This window comes from Amblyomma americanum, chromosome 4 (genome assembly GCF_052857255.1).
Source record: "Amblyomma americanum isolate KBUSLIRL-KWMA chromosome 4, ASM5285725v1, whole genome shotgun sequence".
In the NCBI taxonomy this organism is placed as follows: Eukaryota; Metazoa; Arthropoda; class Arachnida; order Ixodida; family Ixodidae; genus Amblyomma; species Amblyomma americanum.
Genome location: NC_135500.1, coordinates 55,450,083 through 55,472,755, shown reverse-complemented (window position 1 = coordinate 55,472,755; position 22,673 = coordinate 55,450,083). Strand labels below are relative to the sequence as shown.

General features: G+C 47.5%; 1 protein-coding gene across 1 annotated transcript in view; it reads left to right on the top strand.

Moving 5' to 3' along the window:
- LOC144129507 (nose resistant to fluoxetine protein 6-like) overlaps positions 1–22,673 on the top strand; it is a 224,208-nt gene that overhangs the window by 127,174 nt on the left and 74,361 nt on the right. The window contains exons 9-11 of the mRNA XM_077663668.1: positions 13,505–13,670; positions 15,881–15,963; positions 22,345–22,464. Coding sequence (XP_077519794.1) covers positions 13,505–13,670; positions 15,881–15,963; positions 22,345–22,464 — 369 coding nt within the window. The remainder of the gene's footprint in view (positions 1–13,504; positions 13,671–15,880; positions 15,964–22,344; positions 22,465–22,673) is intronic.

Below are 22,673 nucleotides of genomic sequence, written 5' to 3'. Positions count from 1 at the left end.
CACCGGGGATCGTTGGCGATCGCGACTGTGAACCGGCATGGCGATAAAGCAGCAGGCAGTGTAATCAGTGTAAACAGCGCATGCTCAGATGCAGGCTATCTCGAACGGGGTGTTATCGGTAGGCGTCGCGCGTGCAGAAAAGGCGCTCTAGACAGACGTGCTGGTGACTGTACGTGCCGCAACTTCCTTGGGTGGACCGTGGTTCAGTTCCACGTCACCGCTTAGAAGAAACCGACTTAGCAGTACGCGAAGCGCGATGAACAACAAGCAACAATATGTGGGCACGAGAGCAACAGTAAAAACCGATCATCTGGTCTAATACAGCGAGTACCATTTCGGTAATATACATGCACAAAGAAGAATGGACAGGTAAGCATCCGGCCAGTACTGCTGTTCTCAAGCCCGATGAAGAAGAGTGCCGGGGACAGTGCTTTTCTATCCTTGGTAGATGACGTCACGGAGCAGGCGCAATCAGTGATCCGTAGATCCAATGAAGCGTTGCCATAGTCAGTAGTATGGTGGTCAGAAGCGTGCAGTGGGATGGACAGGCGCACCATCGAACAAACCAAAGCCATCACACAAGGTGATAGGGCAGTCCAGGCACGCTCTGTCCATGCGATGCACGTGCCGACATTGTAGACTGACGCCAGAGGGCCCCATAGAAGCGTTGTAACCAGGCTGAGCAGCACAGCACGTAACCGGTACAGCCATGCACCCGATAAACTGCACAAAAAAGAATGGACAGGTAAGCATCCTGCCCGTACTGCTGCTCTCAAGCCCGATGAAGAAGAGTTTCGAAGACGGCGCTTTTATATCCTTGGTAGATGACGTCACGGGTCAGGCGCAATCAGTGATTCGTTGATTCAATGGAGCGTTGCCATACTCAGAGGTATGGTGGTCAGAAGCGCGCAGTGGGATGACAGGCGCACCATCGAACACACCAAAGCGATCACACAAGGTGGTCGGGCAGTCCAGACACGCTCTGTCCATGCGATGCACGTGCCGACATTTAGACTGGCGCCAGATGGTCTTAAACAAGCGTTGTAATCAGGCGGAGCAGCGCAGCACGTAGCCGGTACAGCCAGGCAGCCGAGAAACTGCGAAAGAAGAATGGACAGGTAAGCATTCTGCCCGTACTGCTGCTCTCAAGCCCGATGAAGAAGAGTTTCGACGACAGCGCTTTTCTATTCTTGGTGACGTCACAGATTCGTTCTAATGAAGCGTTGGCGCAGTCAGGAGTATGGAGTAAAAGTGTATAGAACTCCTCCATGTTGCCAGCTATATCTTTAATGATGAGGAATCCCACACCTAGTTTTCGTCTGTCCGCTAATTAACGAGAGCACAATACATGTGCACCCTTTAGTACCGCACCCCTTACTACACCTCATCTATCCTCCTAACCTCGCTAAGCCCTATAATATCCCATCTTATACGTGCTAATTCCGCGAACACTGCTAGAATAGCCTCACTAGATAAGGCTCTAAGCGTTCAACGTTGCTAAGTTCAGTTTCCAATGGTGGCATATGCGGAGCCAGTGATTTTCAGCATTCTACACAGCGCCACGGGTCCGACCGCCGCTTCAGACAGTTGCACCGTCACCGGTGGGTACTAAGGTCGTAGGGTTAATTGGTTTGTGCATTGTTCAAATAAAACATTGGTACAAAACAGGGCGATAGATCATCCTTCGAATCTTCTAATGAGAACATTTGGTTTAATTAGTATATATCTAATCTCTAAAGTTACAGACTTTGCAAAGCATCGGTAAATGAAAGAAGACATGACCATAATTTAAACAACTTAAGCTCAAATACAGCTTAGCAGAGGCACCAATCATACATGACATCCCTAACATTGGAAATTTAGTTGAAGCCGAAATAATAACGTTGACTGAATGCTGCGATATTTGGCTCCAAGAATACTTCGAGGATCCCAAAGATAGGCTTGACCCGTTTGATCGTGTCGCCGTTTCAAAAGCCAGGATGTCCAGACGAAAGTGAGGCAAGTTTTCTTCGCTCTGAAAAAGCTCAGCCTGGATTTCGTACGAAAACCACACAGCTTGCCTGGTGACGTGGGAATCGTTCAAACGGGAGTTCCCTAATAGTTTCACAAGCATAGTCCGGAAAAAAACGTGAAGCTGTTTCTGCAGTCCTCTGTCAAACAGCCAAATGAGACCGTCATTGCGTACGCAAAAGGGATGTGCCTTCTGTTCCGGCGCGCACGCTCTAACCTTACCAAGGAGAAGGTGCACTTTTTGATGAGCGGTATCAGAAAACTTTTCCCCGGGCTAGCCCAAAACGCGCCTCAGAGCGTTGCTGAGTTCACAACCAAGCCGCATACAATCCAGGAGCCTCTCAACATCTGGCCTGGACAATACGACCGGACGCAACCCATATATCCGTCGTTCTTGACGAACATTTTCAGTACTGGAAAATTGAAGGTGCTCTTATCGTACTGGCCCATTCTTCCAATGTGTAGCAAAATATTTCTTTTAAAATATTAGTCGCTTGCATGGAGCAGTTAAGACTGCCTAGAAAACCTGTGGGGAACGATTTTGAGGATCGCAGATACGGTTATTGCAAGAAAATAGAAGCTTGTTGCGGGAGATCTGCGGATATGTTGATTGCTATAGTGAAATCTTACAATATATGAAAAAAATGCATTCAGAAACTCTTTACCGTTCAAAAGGGCCTTTGTCCAGAATTGTTGTGTATGAGCCTTCTCCACGAGCTAAGCCCATACTTTAACGACCACCAGTGACACGTTACGGGAAATTATCCGTGTGATCTTCCGGGAGGCATCAGAATCATGTTTATTTAACATCATGTCGATGCTGGGTGCGTCGACAAAAAGCCAGTGAAAGGCTTGAAGGGGCCGACGCACTCCACAGAGGCATGGCAGTGGTAGACAACATGATATCATTTAAAAAAACAAAAACATATTTGGCATTAGTTGCACATCAATTCGGGCTCCTTATTTAATTGATGCGGGAGGGTGTAGCTCAACATTTGATAGCCCTAGTTTGTTCGCATCCTAGGCACCTGCCATTTGGGTGTCGCTCATGTAGAGTACTTTGGCTCTTTGCATTGTAAACTTGACAGCTTTACCACAGGGCAGTTTTTTTTTAACGCTGGATTTGTAACGCTGTCGAATTAAATTTTTTACAGCTGCTGTAAGCGGGCGGTTCGAAGTTCACTGAAGATCGGTTCAGTGTGCCCTAGCCGAGGAGCATTTAAAACATTTCGTACAGCTTTCTTTTGAAGGAGGTGCAAGTGGTTAATATTTGTAAAAGACGTGGTATCCCACACAAGAAAGCAATAATTTACAACAGAAGAAAACAGCGCACTATACATCTCCTTAATACACTTTGGCATGAAGTATCTCAATCGACACAAAATACCGACAACCTTTGACATCTTGTTCATCACTTGGCGACGTGATCATTCCAGCTCAAATGCTCATCATTAAAGCTGCCGTGGTGGCTCAGTGGTTATGGCGCTCGGCTGCCGGCCCGAAAGACGCGGGTTCGATCCCGGCCGCGGCGGTCGAATTTCGATGGAGGCGAAATTCTAGAGACCCGTGTGCTGTGCGATGTCAGTACTCGTTAAAGAACCCCGGTTGGTCGAAATTTCCGGAGCCCTTCACTACGGCGTCTCTCATAGCCTGAGTCGCTTTGGGACGTTAAACCCCCATAAACCAAACCATCAAATGCTCATTAAATATTACACCTAAACTTTTAACCGCTGGCACCGTTTCGATAAGTGATTTACCAGTCCTTAAACTGAATGTTGGCTTATTTGTCAACTTGTTACGAGGCCTGAAAACCACAGCTTTCGTTTATGAAGTGTGCACGTTTATAGAATAATTTTGAGACCATTCTAGGAGTGACTGTATACATTTTGTGGCTTGTTTCTCAAGATGTGGCAGCTGTGCAGCTCTAAAGAACCAAGTGTTGTCGTCAGCGTTATTGACAAACGTTGGAAGATTACTAATACAGACGTTGTCGTTAACATGAAGAAATACCAATGGCCCCATAATACTACCATGCGGAAAATCTGAAACGATGCCCCTGATATCAGATAAATCATTATGTATTTTTACTTGTTGCGATCATGAACCTAGATAAGACTGAATTATGTCAACAAACTGTCCGCGGAAACCGTAGTACTCGAGCCTAGTCAACATTATTTTGCGGCTTATGCGGTCAAATGCTTTTGGAAAAGTTGGCGGTGGTTCAGCTCTGGTTAAACCAGGAGTGACGCGATAGCTACAGCTGGCCGAGTGGAACTCTTTCAGTCGAACTGCAAAGTCAGTCTTGCGTTCCTTCTTCATCTTCGTCCCACTTGACAAGGCGCATGCGCACAGCAGTTGAAGCTAGGTTTCGCCGGCGCGCCGCGCCGCTGGCAGCAGTAGCTTCCCCGGTGGCGGCTCCGCCATGTGGCTGCACCGCCACCGTCACGTGCCACCGCCACGCTGAAGACTCAAAATGCTACCGTAATGTAGCTGTCGCTACGAAATCGCTGAATATACCAAGAGTAAGAAACTTCTGCTCGAATGACTCAAATATTAGCACTTTTTGTGTTAGCAGCGCGGTTTCCATCGAACAGTTCTTCCTAAAGCCATGCTGACTGGGCGTTATTATGTTATATTTGTCACAAAAACTAGATATCTGCTTAGAAAAAATCGTTTCAAAACACGTCCAAAAACAGTTAGAACAGATATCAGACGATAATTTGACACACAGTTTTTGTCTCCACCTCTATGCATAACTGTGACTTTAGCAAACTGCATTCTGTTAGCGAACACTGCGTGTTCAATGCAGCTATTGAAAATAAATTCTAACACTGGAATAAGTACATCAGTGATGTGTTCTACTGGTAAAATATTGAGGCCATCAATGACAGACGACTTGCTCTTACGCAAAGCTATGAGACACTTTTTGATTTGATTAGTATCAGCACAAGAAAGCACTGGAAACAACCCGTGAGTGAAGACACTTAATATTAAAAAAAATGTAACTCGTACTTGCCTGAGACGCAAAATAATTATTTAAATCGTCCGCCAGTTGTTTTCCACTCAGTGTTTCACTGTTGAATATTTCAAGCGCACTAGTAGCAGTTTTACCTGTATTTAAATTTCGGTTAACATTTTTCCACACAAGGTCGCTCCTTTTAATAAGTCTTGGTTGAACACCATTTCCATGTACTCTTTTTTTTTCGCCTGGCGAAGGAAAGATATAACGGTGTTTCGGTATGTTTTAAATTATTTAAGGTCATCTAGTGACCTGGTTCCGATGAAATGAATGTAAAGGTCTGTTTTTGTTTTTATCATTTTGAGGCATTCGGCGGTTATCCATGGTTTGCGGGCTTTCTTGGAAGGTACAAGAGGAAAGCTTTGTTCATATATTGATTTAAATATGGTAATAAAGGCACTGTAAGCATCTCCTGGGTCCCTTACGTTTTGCAGAGCACTCCAGCCAAATTTTGATAGGGCTGCCCTAAAGTGATTCAGTGTGTCATCATTAATGCGCCGGTATGCAATGCTTGGAAATACACTATTTTTAGCAGAGAAGGCTCTTTCAGCAATCAAGTATATTGGTAGATGGTCACTTATGTGGCCATTATTGCTCCAGAATTCAGATGATTTGCAGGGCAGTTAGTAAAAAAGACATCAATTGCTGTCGCAGCTTGTAATCGTGTGGGGACATTTATAACGTTCATAAATCCATTGCATTGCAATATCGCCTGATCTTGTAGTTTATTAGCTGAAATTGAAAGAAAATCTATGTTTATGTCACCCCCTAAAACAAGTTTTAGGTTGTTCTTTGTGATTCATTGGGGGTATTCTTCATGCAAGCAGGCACAATTCTAGTAAATGCTTTTCGGTGGTCAGATATTTCTACTACTTGGTAAGAAGAGTATTTCATAGTCATCATGAGTTCGAGTAAAATAGGCAAGAAGGCTGCAAGTAAATTTGTTTTCTGTCGCTATCATCACGCTCCCACCTCTTTTATCAATACGATTTTGAACATAGTGTTGTAAATTGACAACTGCAAGGCTTCGCCACTGTTTTGGTACCAAGTTTCAGTAACCGTTATTACGGTGAAATGAAAGATAAGCGCTGAAAGGAAGCATTCGAACTCGGCACCTTTGTTGCGCAGGGACTGTGCGTTCACGTGAAAAAAAGAAGACATGCTGCTCTTTTTCTGAGCAGGCGTGGTATTTAAAGAAGATGGCAGGAAGAACTGCGACTTTGTTTGGCGTAAAAAGGGGAAGGCATGTCTATTATGAATGTGAAAGGTGCATTTCCTAGCAAGGGCCTAGCCCCTAGAGCATTGCACCAAGTGCGCTTTCCTTTGAAATGACTATCGCTGACATCCAATCAGTTTTCCTCACCAACACTTTCCCATTTGCATGCCAGACATTTCAAGTCGTGTTGCTTCGCCCAATTCTTTCGTTTTTATCAGCAGCTCGCACTTCTTTTTGGTCAGGTTCTCAAGCACGTGGACATAGCTATCATCATTTGCTATCTTTTTCCTGTTTGCCTACCACAGGTCCCGGGTTTATGTCTCGTGAACCAGCAAATAATACCAGGAATCTTATTGGTTTCGAGGGCAGTCGATATATGGCGTCCACGTCATCGCAGGACAATGGCGGAAGCTGAACCTTAGCAGCGATGGCAATTTTTTCCAGTAAGTCTTCTTTTTCGGAAAACGGTATTTCATGTAGGTTTGCTCGCCTATTCCGCCATTCCAATTCGTCTAGCTGAGCTACCAGGGATTCAGTGCATCCACTTCCTTTTAGTTTTTCAACTCTCTTTGTGATTTCTACTATTTCTTGCTCATTTTTTGGGCACGTTCGACTAAACCAGTCAATTGATCAGACATAAATTGCACAGCTGCTTCCATATCATCAACAGTACGTTTCAGTGGCATCAAGACTACCAGTTTTTTTGTCAATGGCTTGCAGCATACGCCACATGTCATGTAAGTTCGAATGGCTTGCAGCATACGCCACATGTCATGTAAGTTCGGTTCTGTTGCTGATTTCTCAAGCGGGTTGGATTTTGATCCTCTGCATTTAGGACATTTCCAGGTTTTCCGATAGTCTTTTTTGGATTTTAGTGTCCTTTCAGACACGCCAGCACATTTGCCCACGTGGAACACAGAGTGGGATACGCTGCAAGAGACGCCATTTTGATCTCCTACCATTGACTCACACTCGGGACATTCTTTATCATCACCAGACATTGAAACACACATGGCAGCAGCAGCGGTCAGTCAACTGACTAAGAAGAGGCATTCGAGTAAAAATAGCACCAACCTGCGATAGTACAGGGAGTAAAAATGTATGTATTATCGTGAGTACCAACTCGCCCAGCAAATGGTATTGGCACAGGGATGTCGCCGTGATCACCTCTGCCACTGCTGTGTCCCGAGATGCCACATCGCCGCTTTTTATCCCAGGTCTGCCGATGGGAGCGCCGCCAAATGGATCACTGATTGCTGGTCGTGATGAACAAGTTAGGGCGCAACGAAGCACACGTGCACCAGCTCTTTTTCGCGGCAGACGGTGTTGTAGTTTGCGTCGGTGGAGCTTGGCGTGACATTGGCACACACCGGCTCTTTCCTTTCGTAGACAGTACTGTAACTTGCTTCGGCGGAAATCTGTGATAGTACAGGGAGAAAAAAAATGTATCGCAGGGATGTCACCGTGACCACCGCTGTCGCCATTGTTCGCTGCCGTCAATGGAGCTTCGCCGACTCCTGCCATCCCAGGTTGTGCCGCTTACGGATGCGGTTAGTGAAGAATTTCGCAAGGCCTGACACGTCCCCATATCGACGAGTGCAAACGAAGACCCTCAGGACTTGACCTACGCCGCCGCGCTACACACCCACTTCACACCCAAAGACGACCACGGCCAAACACCCGCCCGCCCACAACTCCACCGACCACATTAGGCAAAGCTGACATTTGGAGAACACCTGACAAGTGCCGCCCCTCTGTTTCCACTGCGACGAATCCGGCACCTCCGACGTCAATGCCTGTACGAAAGAATGAGCCTTCGAGGCTTGTAATTCGACGCACCGCGACCTCGCCCTGTCCAACGACCGGGCAGGGACATTTCCTTTTTCGTTCTTTTTATCATCCCACAATAAGTTTTGTCCAACGACCACAAAATATTGACAACTACCTGCGTCAAAAAGAGTGCATATCCAGTCGTCCTTGGTCATCATCGCTGTCAGGTGCACGGTTTGCATCGCCACGCCACAGCTGCACACAAACACCCGCGGAAGGTTTCCGAGCCCCCTTCGTGTAAAATAAACAAAGCAGCCTGTGGAGGTCAAGTTGCTTGCCCACGAAACGACAATCCTCCAACGACGCCGCCGCATGAATACGCCGCACAGACTACACCGACGCCACTCAAGCACGAGCTCTACCACGATTTGATCCGACTTCAGAGTGACGCCGCCACTCAGAAAAGCCCTGACGACGTGCACTACCCATGATCCACATACCTGACGCCGTGGACTACGGCAATGCAGGAGCCAGGACATCCGACTTCGTGCTTTCGACAGCCGTAAAATTACCGCTCTAGTCGGCACAGCGGGCTATAATTCGGTGATGAGGGGAGCATTCTCCGCGTAGCTGAAAAAAGTCACGAACGCTTGGGACTGCCCACAAATCCTCACCGCAGGACGCCACCTTACAACATAATCAAGGCGTTGCCCAGAGCGAGTGACCATCAATGGACATACCTACCCTGCGACCTTCGTAGGGCTACAGTAACGTTTCCGCGAAGTGATACCGGGCTTGGATTTTCCTAGTGAGCATCAGATGATCATCGACCATCGATCCAAGCTCATCACGTTTTCTACAGACGAAAACATCTCTTCGATGACAACCCTGAAGCATCACGTTGGCCTGAGTACCATAGATGAACAAGTGAGCGTCACTGCTCCAGCATCATGGTCAGCGTAGGTCTCACGGAAGCCAAAAACATCGATATCATTATAGAGGGGAACATGGAGTTGCTTCTGGACTCAGGAATTGGTATTGAAAGAAGCATCGCCCATTTATGGGAGTACCAAGCTGAAGTGCTGATGACAAAGTTTGGCGAAGAATACCGACACCTGAACAAACGCACGACGATTCATTCCTCGACGAAACCAACGACATACGAGGTGCCTTCGTTATCTCCAAGTAATCCGAAAAAGAGTCGGTCTCTCAATGCCACATGCATACCTTGGACATCAACCAAATGGGGACTGGGGCCAGACAACACTATGTTGGCAGTCTTCTTCAAAGTTATAGTGACTGTTTTACTGCCTCGAAAAAGGTCCGACGAATACCTGTTGCAATGAATCTCATTATAACCAGTAAGACCCCCGCCCTCCACGTTAAAGCCCCTACCGTATCTAGACGCGCGAACGCGAAACCATTCGGAATGATATCGAGGAAATGCTTCGCGACAATGTCAGCAGTCGTCGAAGAGGCCCTGGGCAGCCCTGGTCATCCTCCTGTAAAAGGACGGTAACCTCCGGTATTTCGTTCATTACCGCCGACTGAAGAATGTAGCAAAGAAAGATATCTGCCCCTTTCCCTGAATGTACAATACCCTGGACCGCCTCTGTGACGCTACGTACTTTTCTTCCATGGACATAAAATGCGGGTATTGTTAAATTGAGGTCGAAAGGAGCGTCTGAAGACCGCCTTCATCATGCTCGACGGCCTCTGTGAAATCAAGGTAATGACATTTGGACTTTGTTCTGCACCAGCAACATTCCAGCGGTAAAGAACACAGTACTGCCTGGCCTCAAGTGGCAGATTGGAAGTGGAAGACGACACCAGTAGCGTCATGCCCCAAGTTCACTTCCATCGTTTCTCATGCTCTTCACAACCCAACTTGGTGCACGCTGCTGGTGCCGTCGTCGTGCCGAGCAGGGCCTTTCCCGCCTTCACGAGGGCATAGACTGCGCCTGTGCCGCATCTTGCATTGCGATCATGGCGGCAGGTTCGCCTTCTACACGCAGCATGCTCGGAAGCCTGCCCACTGGGACGCTACCCCCGAAAGTTTCACCCGGAACAAGAAACTGCAAACCAAGACACCGAGTTCACTTGGCGAACCTTGCTAACCACGCTCCCAAAAAAGCTCCATACTGCCCCTGCTCTTCAGGAAGTTCACACTGACTTCAGATATGAAGAGAACGCTTTAGTGTGGATCAAAATTTTGCATCCAACCAAAACTCGACAAAACGGAGTTGCTTGCCTTGGTTCTGAACACCGCCTTGAAGTCAAAAACTAAGGAAGAGACTGACCGGTGCATCCAGGAAGGTGCTGACTATCGGCAGCAGAGAACCCCGCATAAACATCCTGCAGGACAGTGTCATCGCTCAAAGAAGCCGGCATAAAACTTGTACAGACCGATAAAGAAGGGGGATTCGCCTTTCTTTCCTTCGAGGCGTACGAATTCAAGGCGGAAAAAGGCATCACGAGCAACTTTCGCTTGATAGCGACATGGAAGCTGAAGAGAGAAGGTGAAAGAAGATACACAGAGGCGGACCTGCCAAGACTGGCAGCTTTGCTCAAGATCAGCACGGGGATTTGCCTCGAAGCTTTTTTTGTTCCGAATTAGCTTATCAAAGCGGATTTTGAATGAGTTAGAACTCTGCTGACCATATGAAAAAAGTTTTTTCCTTGCCAAGCGTACACGTGCAGAGTAGTCTTCTCGGACTCTGAACGACGTGTCTTTAAGCACCGAGCTGGTGGAAAGGATTCGCGCTTTTTCTTTAAACCTCGTGAATTTGACTATGATAGGGCGGTTCTTTCCCGACTGGAAATGACCAAGTCTTTGAGTGCGCTCAATATCTTGCCTATCAATTTCGATATCAAGTTTCTGGGAGGAGAATGAAATGATGCGTGATTCAGATTGTGACCACGTTTCCTCTTGTTCATCTTCTATTCCGAAGAACAGCAAGGTTGACCGGCGGAGACGATTCTCGGTGTCGTCACATTTGTCCGAAAGTAGCTTAATATCTGAGGAAAGTTTAGCCACATCTGAATCGGCTACAGAGCCTGAGCCGCCTAACTGATTTTTTTCAGCGACTTTTTCTAGGACATCAACTCGGGAAGAAAGGCTGGAAATCGAATCCTCAACTTTCGACTGAGCGGCGCGAATCAGCGCTAGTTCACTTAACATAGTATTTTGAGAAAGTTCAATGCGGGATATGACCAGAGCAATTGATTCGAGTGACGGTTGAGGGTTACTATCCACTGTGGGTCCGGGGTTCAGTTCGACGTCCCCAGCCAACACTAGCAGAAGGCAAGTGACATATGCGTTGATACACTGGTAACATGATATGCACAGGATTCTTCGAAAGCAATGCGTAGGGTCGATGGGGCACGACACCGCTAGCAAAAATGCATTATCAGAGCGGATGCAAGTTGAAACGGGTAAGTAACCAACCTGCATGAAAAAGGGCATTCTCGTGACCTGCATCGTTGCGGTGGCGTGCCCCGAATGACTCCAGTAAGAAGATGGTATTTGTAGTCCTTTCGAAGTTGCCATGCTGAGCGTAGCACTCGGTTGCCAGATGTGGAAGCAGTCCGGGGTTGAAGGCGGCGGTAAGGCACGTCGTTGGTTTCGTTGGGCGTGTTGACGGTATCCCGCCAAACGTCAGAATAGTGATCCAGACTGCAACGGCTGCCTTGATAGCAAAACGGCGTTGACGAGGTGATCCATATCAGTGCGGCCTGCATGAAAAAGGGCATTCTCGTGACCTGCATCGTTGCGGTGGCGTGCCCCCAACCTGAAATCGCTACCTGAAATCATAAGGAGACTGTGTCCAATCGGCAATTCATGTAATGTGCGTAATAGCGGCCGATGGTCCTCAAAGGTAACGGAGTAGATAAGTTTAGAAGTTGCGGGGATTGAATGATGGTACACGACGCAGGAGAGGGTTAATTGATGACAAATTTGAGAAGCCTTTGTTCCTAAAGGAACTTCAGTAAGCTGCTGATGCTCATGACAATCCATAACAGTTACCTTCGTTTTCCGAGAAATGGTTCGCACAGTGCCTTTACTGCGTAGAGTTCGGAACGATTGAAGAACGAGAGGTCTCCAGGAAGTGCCTGTGTGTGTGTGTGTGTGTGTGTGTGTGTGTGTGTGTGTGTGTGTGTGTGTGTGTGTGTGTGTGTGTGTGTGTGTGTGTGTGTGTGTGTGTGTGTGTGTGTGTGTGTGTGTGTGTGTGTGTGTGTGTGTGTGTGTGTGTGTGTGTGTGTGTGTGTGTGTGTGTGTGTGTGTGTGTGTGTGTGTGTGTGTGTGTGTGTGTGTGTGTGTGTGTGTGTGTGTGTGTGTGTGTGTGTGTGTGTGTGTGTGTGTGTGTGTGTGTGTGTGTGTGTGTGTGTGTGTGTGTGTGTGTGTGTGTGTGTGTGTGTGTGTGTGTGTGTGTGTGTGTGTGTGTGTGTGTGTGTGTGTGTGTGTGTGTGTGTGTGTGTGTGTGTGTGTGTGTGTGTGTGTGTGTGTGTGTGTGTGTGTGTGTGTGTGTGTGTGTGTGTGTGTGTGTGTGTGTGTGTGTGTGTGTGTGTGTGTGTGTGTGTGTGTGTGTGTGTGTGTGTGTGTGTGTGTGTGTGTGTGTGTGTGTGTGTGTGTGTGTGTGTGTGTGTGTGTGTGTGTGTGTGTGTGTGTGTGTGTGTGTGTGTGTGTGTGTGTGTGTGTGTGTGTGTGTGTGTGTGTGTGTGTGTGTGTGTGTGTGTGTGTGTGTGTGTGTGTGTGTGTGTGTGTGTGTGTGTGTGTGTGTGTGTGTGTGTGTGTGTGTGTGTGTGTGTGTGTGTGTGTGTGTGTGTGTGTGTGTGTGTGTGTGTGTGTGTGTGTGTGTGTGTGTGTGTGTGTGTGTGTGTGTGTGTGTGTGTGTGTGTGTGTGTGTGTGTGTGTGTGTGTGTGTGTGTGTGTGTGTGTGTGTGTGTGTGTGTGTGTGTGTGTGTGTGTGTGTGTGTGTGTGTGTGTGTGTGTGTGTGTGTGTGTGTGTGTGTGTGTGTGTGTGTGTGTGTGTGTGTGTGTGTGTGTGTGTGTGTGTGTGTGTGTGTGCGTGCGTGCGTGCGTGCGTGCGTGCGTGCGTGCGCGTTCGGCAATGAAATAATGGCGACTTCACGGTGAACTCGGCTCGATCGAGAGTACCAAAATAGGTTTTCCTGCTTCAGATCCGGAGTTCCCGGGTTCGAACCCGACCGCGACGGCTGCGTTTTTATGGAGGAAAAACGCTAAGGCGCCCGTGTGCTGTGCGATGTCAGTGCACGTTAAAGATCCCCAGGTGGTCGAAATTATTCCGGAGCCCTCCACTACGGTACCTATTCTTCCTTTCTTCTTTCACTCCCTTCTTTATCCCTTCCCTTACGGCGCGGTTCAGGTGTCCAACGATATATGAGACAGATACTGCGCCATTTCCTTTCCCCAAAAAACCAATTATTATTATTATTCAGAAAGAAACCTTCCATTTCCCTTGCTGCAGGCTCCTGCTGCCCCTGGTGGTAGTGGCGTGTGGTTTCTCGCTGCTGCCGCTTCTGGTCACGGGGCCTACTACCGCCATGGTGTACGACAAATTCTACAACGACATGCAGAACCGCTGGTGGACCTTCGTGTTGAAGATACGAAACCTGTACCGGGACCTGACATACGTATGTGCTTGCTTGTTTGGCACTTTTTGACCTTTGGCACGGGTGAAACGACTACAGACAGGGTCAGAGGCGGGGCGCACAGAGGATTAGGTAGACCCCGTTGTTTTCTCCTCCGTCTTTTCGGTTGGCTTAACTTATTTTAAATGCATGCTCTTTGTCGCATCCACGCCTCCTTTGGCGCGATAACTTTATAGCTGCTCTATTCAGCGCTATCGTGTGACCGGGTCTCTGAAAAGCGTCGCCTGGGGTTTGGCTAGGGGGGGCTGAACTTTCATCGTCGCGCTTTTATCGTATGAATGAATTTACCTTTTCCATAAAGTGCAGGCGCCCATGTGGCGCCGAATGAAGACAGGTGTGCACGACGAAGATACAGGGGCGACGTAAAGAAACGCGAACAGAGCTGAGCGTAAACGCTCCGATGTTGGAATTTCTTTTCCTCACGCTATTACTACGGTGGTAGCAAAAAATTGGGTCTGGTTTAGCTCTGGTTTTATCTGGTAGGTAGCAAGAGCTACAGGCCATGACTACGTTTAGTCTTCGTTGTGGTTAAGCGATGCAATGCTACTGATGACTTACTTGGCTAACCTTTGTCTACGCTTGTTTCGTTCCAACGATCAAGTCTGGCTTCCTTCAGAGACGCTGAACTCGGCATGTCGTCTTCTCACTTCTCTTATTCTCTGACTCAATGTCAGAGACTAAGCGAGCTCGTCTAGCCGGGTCGTCATTAAGACTCTTATCGAGACGTTCGACCCGCTCTTGTTCGGTCTTTTCGGCACGCTGTCTCCTCCTCGTTTTGTTCCGACGCCGGTCTGGCTTCTTTCATCCTAGCCGACTCATTGTTCTCCATAACGGCCGAAGCACAAGGCAGAGTTTCTTCGGCGTCGCGTGAGCGCGTCGGCTACTGGCGTCGCCGGAGGCGCAAATTCGGCGCTTGGAGCGAGGCGAAGATCTCAGCGTCGGCGCCCGAAATACCTCGTAGGTGCGGATTGATGGGGCCAAAAGCCGCGGCCCATTTCTGCGAAGGCAGAAGCGCCCCTTCTGTAACCTTGCTATTGTGCCCCTTGCCCCTGCATAAGGTTCCCGTCGCCGCTGAATGGGACGATTAGCTACGGACAGGGGATAATTGAGGGGTTTTACCGACGATGTCTCGCCACGCCCGTCTGGAGACGCCAGTTCGTATGCCCTTATGTGTTTGGTTGCCCTCTACTGCGGGCTCCGAGCGACGACGCCGGTAGATGAGACGCTGACGCGACGCCGAACAAACGCTGCGGCTCGCCTCCCGCTACGCCGAATCGTATGTATATACGCACTGCGAAAGCTCCTCTCCCTCTACTACGCATGCGCACAACTGGCGAGGCGAGCGGCGTCTGCTCCACGGCGAGCGCAACGGCGGAGTGACGTCATGCCAGATGGCGCGCGTAGCGGTGCGACCACGGCCGAGGTGCAACCACGGCGAAAATGAGACCATGCTCAAGAGGCGAAGCGGCTGCAGTAATGTAGCTATCGCTACAACAGACGCTTGAGTCGACCGTGATGCATTCTTGGACAATCCTAACGTCGCTTTCTGAACACCGAGTTAAAATCGCTGTGAAAAGAAATTCGAACGGCGGAATGTGTGGGCACCGCGTTGTTCGCGATTATTTCCATCGCGATAGTACTAGTATACAACTGCTCTTTGTTGGGAATCTTTAAACTACCTTCCCTCAATTTTCTAGGCCTTTTGCAGAATACCGTGTACCTATCACTGAGATTACCACGCAGCGAGAAAGCAAAAAACGAGGATACCTTTAGAATAGTTACTTTCGAACTTCTCACCCTCGGTTGAGAGGAAGAGATGGCAGCGCGATATTAATATTGCTTTTTAACGTGCACGTTAAGTGTATTTACAATTATACTATCTATATTCTTACGCCTTCGACACTAGTCCGCTGCTTGGCTCTTCATTGCAGACGGAAGTATTGACCTTTCCATCGGGCGAGGAGCATGTCGAAACGGCCCCTCTCTGGGCTGTTGTTGCAAACCGGTTTTGCAGTCTTTTCCGCTGAGTTAGCGCGGGGTACACACAACAGCCCATCGAGCAATGTGGCGACGCTCGGAAAGCCCGTAGTCGAATGGTCTGTACTTTCGTTTTTATTTAGTATGAATCTTTAGCAAAAATGTGCACATTCCAATTTTCCAACGTTGCCCAAGAAAAACCTTTCACTTTGCAGGGTGTGGCATCCCACACGTGGTTCATCTCGGCGGATTTCCAGCTGTTCCTAGTGGCTCTGCTAGTCTACCAGATCACGCAACGGTAAGGCGGTTACATCTTTGTTACGCGGGAAGATGAACGGTCATATGCTGCTCGATCGTATATCGCAATCTATCCGCGTTTATTTACAGGCCCGCAAATGTCTTCGGCTTTGCTTCGGAAGCCAGGTTCAGGAAAGTAGATATTAACAGAGGAGGGCACAACTTCGGGCTAGTTGATGACACATGTTGAAGGAAAGCAAGCGGGGCTTCGGATGGGCCTGTTAGCGAATGTGAACTTTGTTCGCAATTAGACGGCACAGCTACAAAGGGCGAACTTCCACGATTAAAGAAAATTAGCGTTAGAAAATGGAACGTGCCGCGTTAGAAAAATTATGACGGCAAAGCTGTTGCTTAAAGACCTACTAAAGCGGCGCGCAGAAGGAGTAAGCGGCAGAATGGTTTGACAGGATCCCGGCAAGCTACCTCAGGAAATGAAAGATCTGATTAAGAGACACCCAAGCATGAAACCTTTCTAACCCTAAGGACAGAATAGAACTGGCAGAGCTATCAAAGTTAATAAATGAGCGCAAGTTAGATAACATAACGAAGTTCAATATGCAGAGAATCGAGCATGCTCTAGCGAATGGAGGTAGCCTAAAAGCAGTGAAGAGTAAACTAGGATTAGGCAAAATTCAGATGTATGCGTCAAGCGACAAAGACGGCCATTAGCAATAGCCCTGTCTACATGAACCCGACAGGACCGGGTAGAGTCAGCGTTGGGCTAGGTGACTCGCCTCTGACTCGCCCCGATTGGTGTCTACATGAACTCTGTTCAAGCGCGTAAGTATCGCAGCGGCACCTATCGTCGAGGTTCGCAGTTATCGTGCAAGTTTCCGGTTCCTGTTTTTGGCCCGCGGGTACCCGCAGCGCGCTCATGTGGTCATACTACTTCCAAGCCGACGGTGCAGCTCTACTTCTCTCTTGCTCCAATAGTTCCTGTCACACAAGACAGAATTGTGCTGCAACGTCGTATCATTCCGTATTGGTGTCAAAATTCTGGTGAGGGAATGTTTATACTCACGGCCGTGAATCGCTTCTTCAAATTCTTCCAGCAGTTCCGCAACTGCTGCCACGTCCAGTGGTAGCCGAGATTGGCCATTTTGGCCTGCAGATCTTTGAACACATCTTGGTTGCGTTGCCGTCTGCTGTCCAGCGCCTCGCTCAATTTTTTTTTTCATTTATTAGCCCCAGAAAACATTCCACTTCCCGGTCGGTCCAAGAAGCTCGGGTGAAAACAGCGCGGGGACAGACGGTGGCTGCCATTTTGGTCGACTGATCACATGACCGAAATATTTCCCAGAGTTCCCTGTTACCCGACTCCCTGATCCGAATGTGTATACATGGTTTTTGGAAAGGCGGGTCAGGCGAGCTAACCTACCCCTGCAGGCGAGTTAACTCGACTCGCTCTGCCGCTTATTTTACTCGATCCGACAGCGTCTACATGAACCCGGCAACTGGTTTTTTACCCGACAAGCAACCTCTACTCGACTCTATCGGGTTCATGTAGACTGGGCTAATGTGAAGAAGATAGTTACAGTAACCGAAGAGTGGAACACGTCTATATAATAGTCAATGTAATAAAGCTGTAAATGAGAGAGGTACTAACGCACTGCAGTGGACCTCCCGCTAGTTACGAAAAAGGAAGTAAAGAAAGCTCTAGGAGCAATGAAAAGGGGAAAAGCAGATGGTGAGGACGGAGGGGATATTAGACTAAAAAACTAGCGCCCCTCTATATGCAATGCCTCATTACTTTGAGCGAACCAGAAGCATGGAAGAACACCAACATCATCTTAATATTCATAAGAAAGGAGACACCAAGGAATTGAAAAATTACAGACCAGTCAGCCTACTGTCCATTGCCTGTAAGGTACTTACTAAGGTAATCGCAAATAGAATCAGGACAACCTTATACTTCAATCAACCAAATGATCAGGCAGGCTTTTCTCAAAGATACTCGACAATAAACCATGTTCACACCAACAGTCACGTCGTAGAGAAATGTGCGGAATATAATCAACCCCAATATATAGCTTTCGTTGATTACGAAAAAATATTTGACTCAGCCGAAACCTCAGCAGTCATGCAGGCATTGCGGATTGAGAGTGTAGAAGAAGGTCATGCGAAAATACTGGAAGATATATATAACGACTGCACAGCTACCATAGTCCCTCATAAAGTCGGCAGCAAAATTCCAACAAGGGAGGTTGTCAGGAAGGGAGACACGATCTCGCCAATGCCATTCACCGCCTGTTTACAGGAGGTGTTCCGAGGCCTGGATTGGGAACAGTTGGGGTGAAGAATTAATTGAGAGTACCTAAGTAATGTGCGATTCGCTTATGACATCATCATCATCACCAGCCTGAATACGCCCACTGCAGTGCAAAGGCCTCTGCCATGTCTCTCAAATTAACCCTGTCGATTGCCAGCTGCGCCTACCGTATGCTCGCAAACTTCTTGATCTCATCCGCCCATTTAATTTCCTGCGCCCCTGCTACGCTTGCCTTCTCTTCAAATCCATTCCGTTACCCTTAAGGGGCCGCGGTTAACTTGCCTTCACATTACATTCTGCAAAGCATGATCAATGAGTTAGACAGACAGAGCAGAACGGTAGGTCTTGAAAGTAACATGTATAGAACCAAAGTAATTTTTAAGTCTCGCAAGGGAACAGCAGTTCACACTTGGCAGCGAGGTGCGAGCATTTATTTCGAAGATATAATATAGGTGCTGATAATTATCAGAATCTGTCATTTGGTTCCAAGTCCCGACGTGGTTTTGCGTTTGGAAACAGATGAATGTGTAAGATGACAACGACTGCGAAAGCACAGCGCGAGAAGCACGAATGGAAGTTGATGAAGACAACGCTATCCAAAGCACAACGTGATAGGCTGGCAGTATGACATGCGGTGCCAAAGGTTATGCTGACGGCTGTGTGGTCTGAAGCAGTGGCCTCTCAATCAGGATGAAGCCAGTCCATGTTCCCCGCAATCGTACTGCATCGAGAGCAAGAAAAAAGCAGGCTCTGAACTCTTTGTGTACATACTACTGCATCATGCGCATGCTCTTTTCACTGTAATCAATAGCAATATGTGTACAAGGCGTTAGTGACACGTACGGCTCAACGCTGCATCCTGCAACAACAAACGATTAAGAGCAAAACATATATGTAATTCTGCAAAGACTAGCTTTCGCTATGCATAGTCACCTCCTCCCTGCGGCTAGGACAAATCAAGTTTGTCGGGGAACTGCTGGCCACTAAGGGATCTGTAGATGCGCCCAGTGTCGTTGGGCGATTCGTCCTGTTTTCTTTCGCAGTGCTTCACCGCTGCGGTCTCCTCGCGGAAGCGGGGTGTATCTACACGAATTATCTATTGCACCGATGGAGCCGCCGCACGGCGACAGTCCGCTCGTCTTAATGGACACCATATGTGGCGCAACCTGTCAACGAACGTCTGGTTCGGAATATCTTTTGAAGAGCACCGTCATCGGGCGAAACTGGGGCAGGCGCTCGCTCTTGACGGGGTACCAGTAAAAGTGACTGATTGGCGGCGACGGTGCGGCTAGCTGGGGTCCTGTAATGGCGCCAAAGCCCGAAGGCACTGATCGTCAACAGTTCTCGGGAAACGGGCGTGCGTAGAGACACGCCGCCGTACAGAGCAAATGCGGCCACTTGTTCAAAGACAGTAACGGTCCCTTTGAGTTGTACCACTGACCGGATTCTGGGAGATGCTTAGCTGGGTGAACAATCTTTGAAAAACGGACTGGCATGTGGAAGCAATTCAACGCTTCCGTTTGCTGGCGACGATAGAGCCTGGTTTGAGTCCGATAACTGCCCCGATTCCGGGAGACGTCAAGACCACGGGTCCTCGGGAAACCGGCGCACACGTAGAAGTGACTGTATTTGTCCTCATGTCTTTTCCTTTTTCTTTCATAGGGAAGGGAGTTTGTGTTATTCGGCGGAAGTGTTGGGGGCGGCATGCAACCCAGTGTGCCAATCATTCTTTGGCTCATTTACAGAATGCCGGATTTCTGAAGCGAATTTGATGTCCTTTTTGCACCGTGTATTTTGCGGAGAGGGTTATGATTGGGTGATCAAAAATGTGGACTGGGCTCCCAGCTCTTGAAAACCGGGCTGCGGAGCCTATAAAATTGTTCTGAGCTACATTTAGGTGCCTTGAATCTTCGGCGATGTCAAGGAGGGAAGATTTTCCTTGCAGCCAGTTACATGTTCTGTTCGCTGCTTAACCTGTTGTAAATATGTAAACTCCTGTATGTAAAAACTTCAGTTTACCTCCCCTAAAGTCCAGCTCTAGCCATGCATCGTCTCTATACAGCGTCTCAGACGGTGGAGCACATTTGGCGGTGTAGAAGACCACAACGTACCTTTAAGAAACCAGAAATTAAACCTCTTATACACGCACACATGTACACAAGAGATCAAGAATGCATGATAGATAAATACCACAGGAAAATGCGCGCGAATGAATGGGCAACATGAAGAGATTATATTTCAGCATCAGACGAAACACAGAGCCTGATGCAGGGACACAAGCTAAAGGCTCGTGGTGACTGACGAGGCCTCTGGCCACAGTGGTCCACGAGTCCACAGCGGTGCAGATACAGTACAAATCTTAGAACAATATAATAAAGTGTGGCTCCTGTACTCACAAAAGATAAATAAAACGCAACATTAGACACTTGTACAGAAACGCATTGCACATACTGTGGCACTCAAATGACACATAACAAATCAGACATAATGGGACGCTACGCAAATTACATGAATAAATCAGCACAAATAGCGGCTGTACAAACACATGCACAAAAGATACAATTGTCAGTGAAACTGAATAATATTGCTTGAAATGACACAAAAACCAGATAAGCGCAATTTATAGAGTAATTTTGTGTTATACAGAGTTTTATGGTTCTTTTGTGAGACAACAGTAAAACTTGAAAAAAAAAACTGTTCAATTATGGCTATACTTAATTTGACAAGATAACAATAGCTCCCAAAGTTGGCGTTTAAATGCTTTTAATTTGAATTAATGTTTAGCTTACCTTAAAATTTGTTTAAGATCGCAGGTATTTGATACTCCATTGTTTTCCTTCCTTAATTTGTTCAGATTTTTGGTGTTCGGTGTTTTCGGCGCCTCGAAAGGCATTCAGCGTTTTCGGAGCCAATAATTCCGTACAGTTTCTTCTGATGTATTACTTGCAGTGCTTTTAAATAATATAACTGGTCTGCCTTTGGGATGCCGTGTTTTTTAAACAGAGGAGCGATTCTTAAATCCTGTACATTGCCACGATAAGATTCCAAGCAGCGCAGGCTTTTCTTCCGCAAAGTAATAAGCTTAGTAAAATTCCATTGTGTAGTAGTGCCCTAAACCATTAAGCCGTAGGTTAATTTAGAATAAAAAGTGAACAATAAATGTTTTTTTAGCCCGAGAGGTACGAGCGCAGATATTCTGTGAAGACATCAAAGTGTGCGGGCAAGTTCTACACTTAAGTTTCTTACCTGTACAGACCAGCTGAATTCTTCCTGAAACCAAACGCCGAAAATTTTTTGGGTCTGAACTTGTCTTATAAAGGTGTTCTCAAATTTCACGTTAAGTTTGCGGTGTAGCGGTTTGTTGGCAGGACGAAATATGACATATGTTGTTTTGAGGCGTTTAATCTTGACTTGTTTCTGGTTAACCAGTTAGAGAAATGCTCAAGGTAGTTATTTACAGAAGATTCTAGTACCAGTAGGTTATGCGAAGAGAAGAAGACATTGGTATCATCAGCATACGTTATGGTTTGAGCAGAACTATCTGTTTTATAATGTCATTGATATAGACAAGAAACAGTACTTCCCATGCACGCACATGACTTATCCTTTGCTGCCACCTGTCACGCTTGATCTTTACCAGCTATAGAGGATCCGTCTTTTGGTTTCTTTGTGCATTCGGAACATCTTCCAGCCGTTCCGCGAGCGATTCGTGCTTTGGGGCACCCAGCTCCCGGCATTTTGCCCCCTCCCCCCTCACACACACACACAAAAAGTAAAAGAACAAAAACCTCGCCGTGCACTTGTCCATCCCTACCAGCAGCAGTGACGGCCGCCGCTCGGGAGGCAGCAATGACCACTTCATTGCGAATACCATTCCCTTTTCTGCCCGAGCCCACTGACGTCAATAATTGCAGCGTAAATAAATCGGACGACCTGCTATCCTCAACATCACGCTAGGGGAAGCGAAGATTACTGATAGTGAATTTCTGTCGCCGTATAGCTTATTAGTGACTCCAGCGATGAACTCCGGTAGTTCCTATGAGCTTATTCATCGACACCCTGCGCAGTGTTTTCCTTTCTGTGAACAGCCACACCTTGCTCCTTTCTCACCAGGAGACGAGTGATCGTGGCCGCTTTCTCGGTGCTGTCCGCGGCCAGCTGCTGCTTCACAGCGTGGCAGGTCTACGGGACCAAGTACACGCCGATCCTGGTCATACTTACGGAGACTTTCGGGTGAGCTTTTTTTCTTGCTCTCGTTATCGCTGCCGATCGGCTTGTCGGAGGGTGAAAACGCAACGTCTTATGTTGTGTTCCAATGTGCAAGGAGGCACGTGGTGTATCTAACAAAAGTAATCGTAAATAACATGTTACAATGCATCATTTAACAAGGTAAAGCACTGCGATATTGAGCTTAATAGCTACAAAGTGCAGTGTTTTTGTTA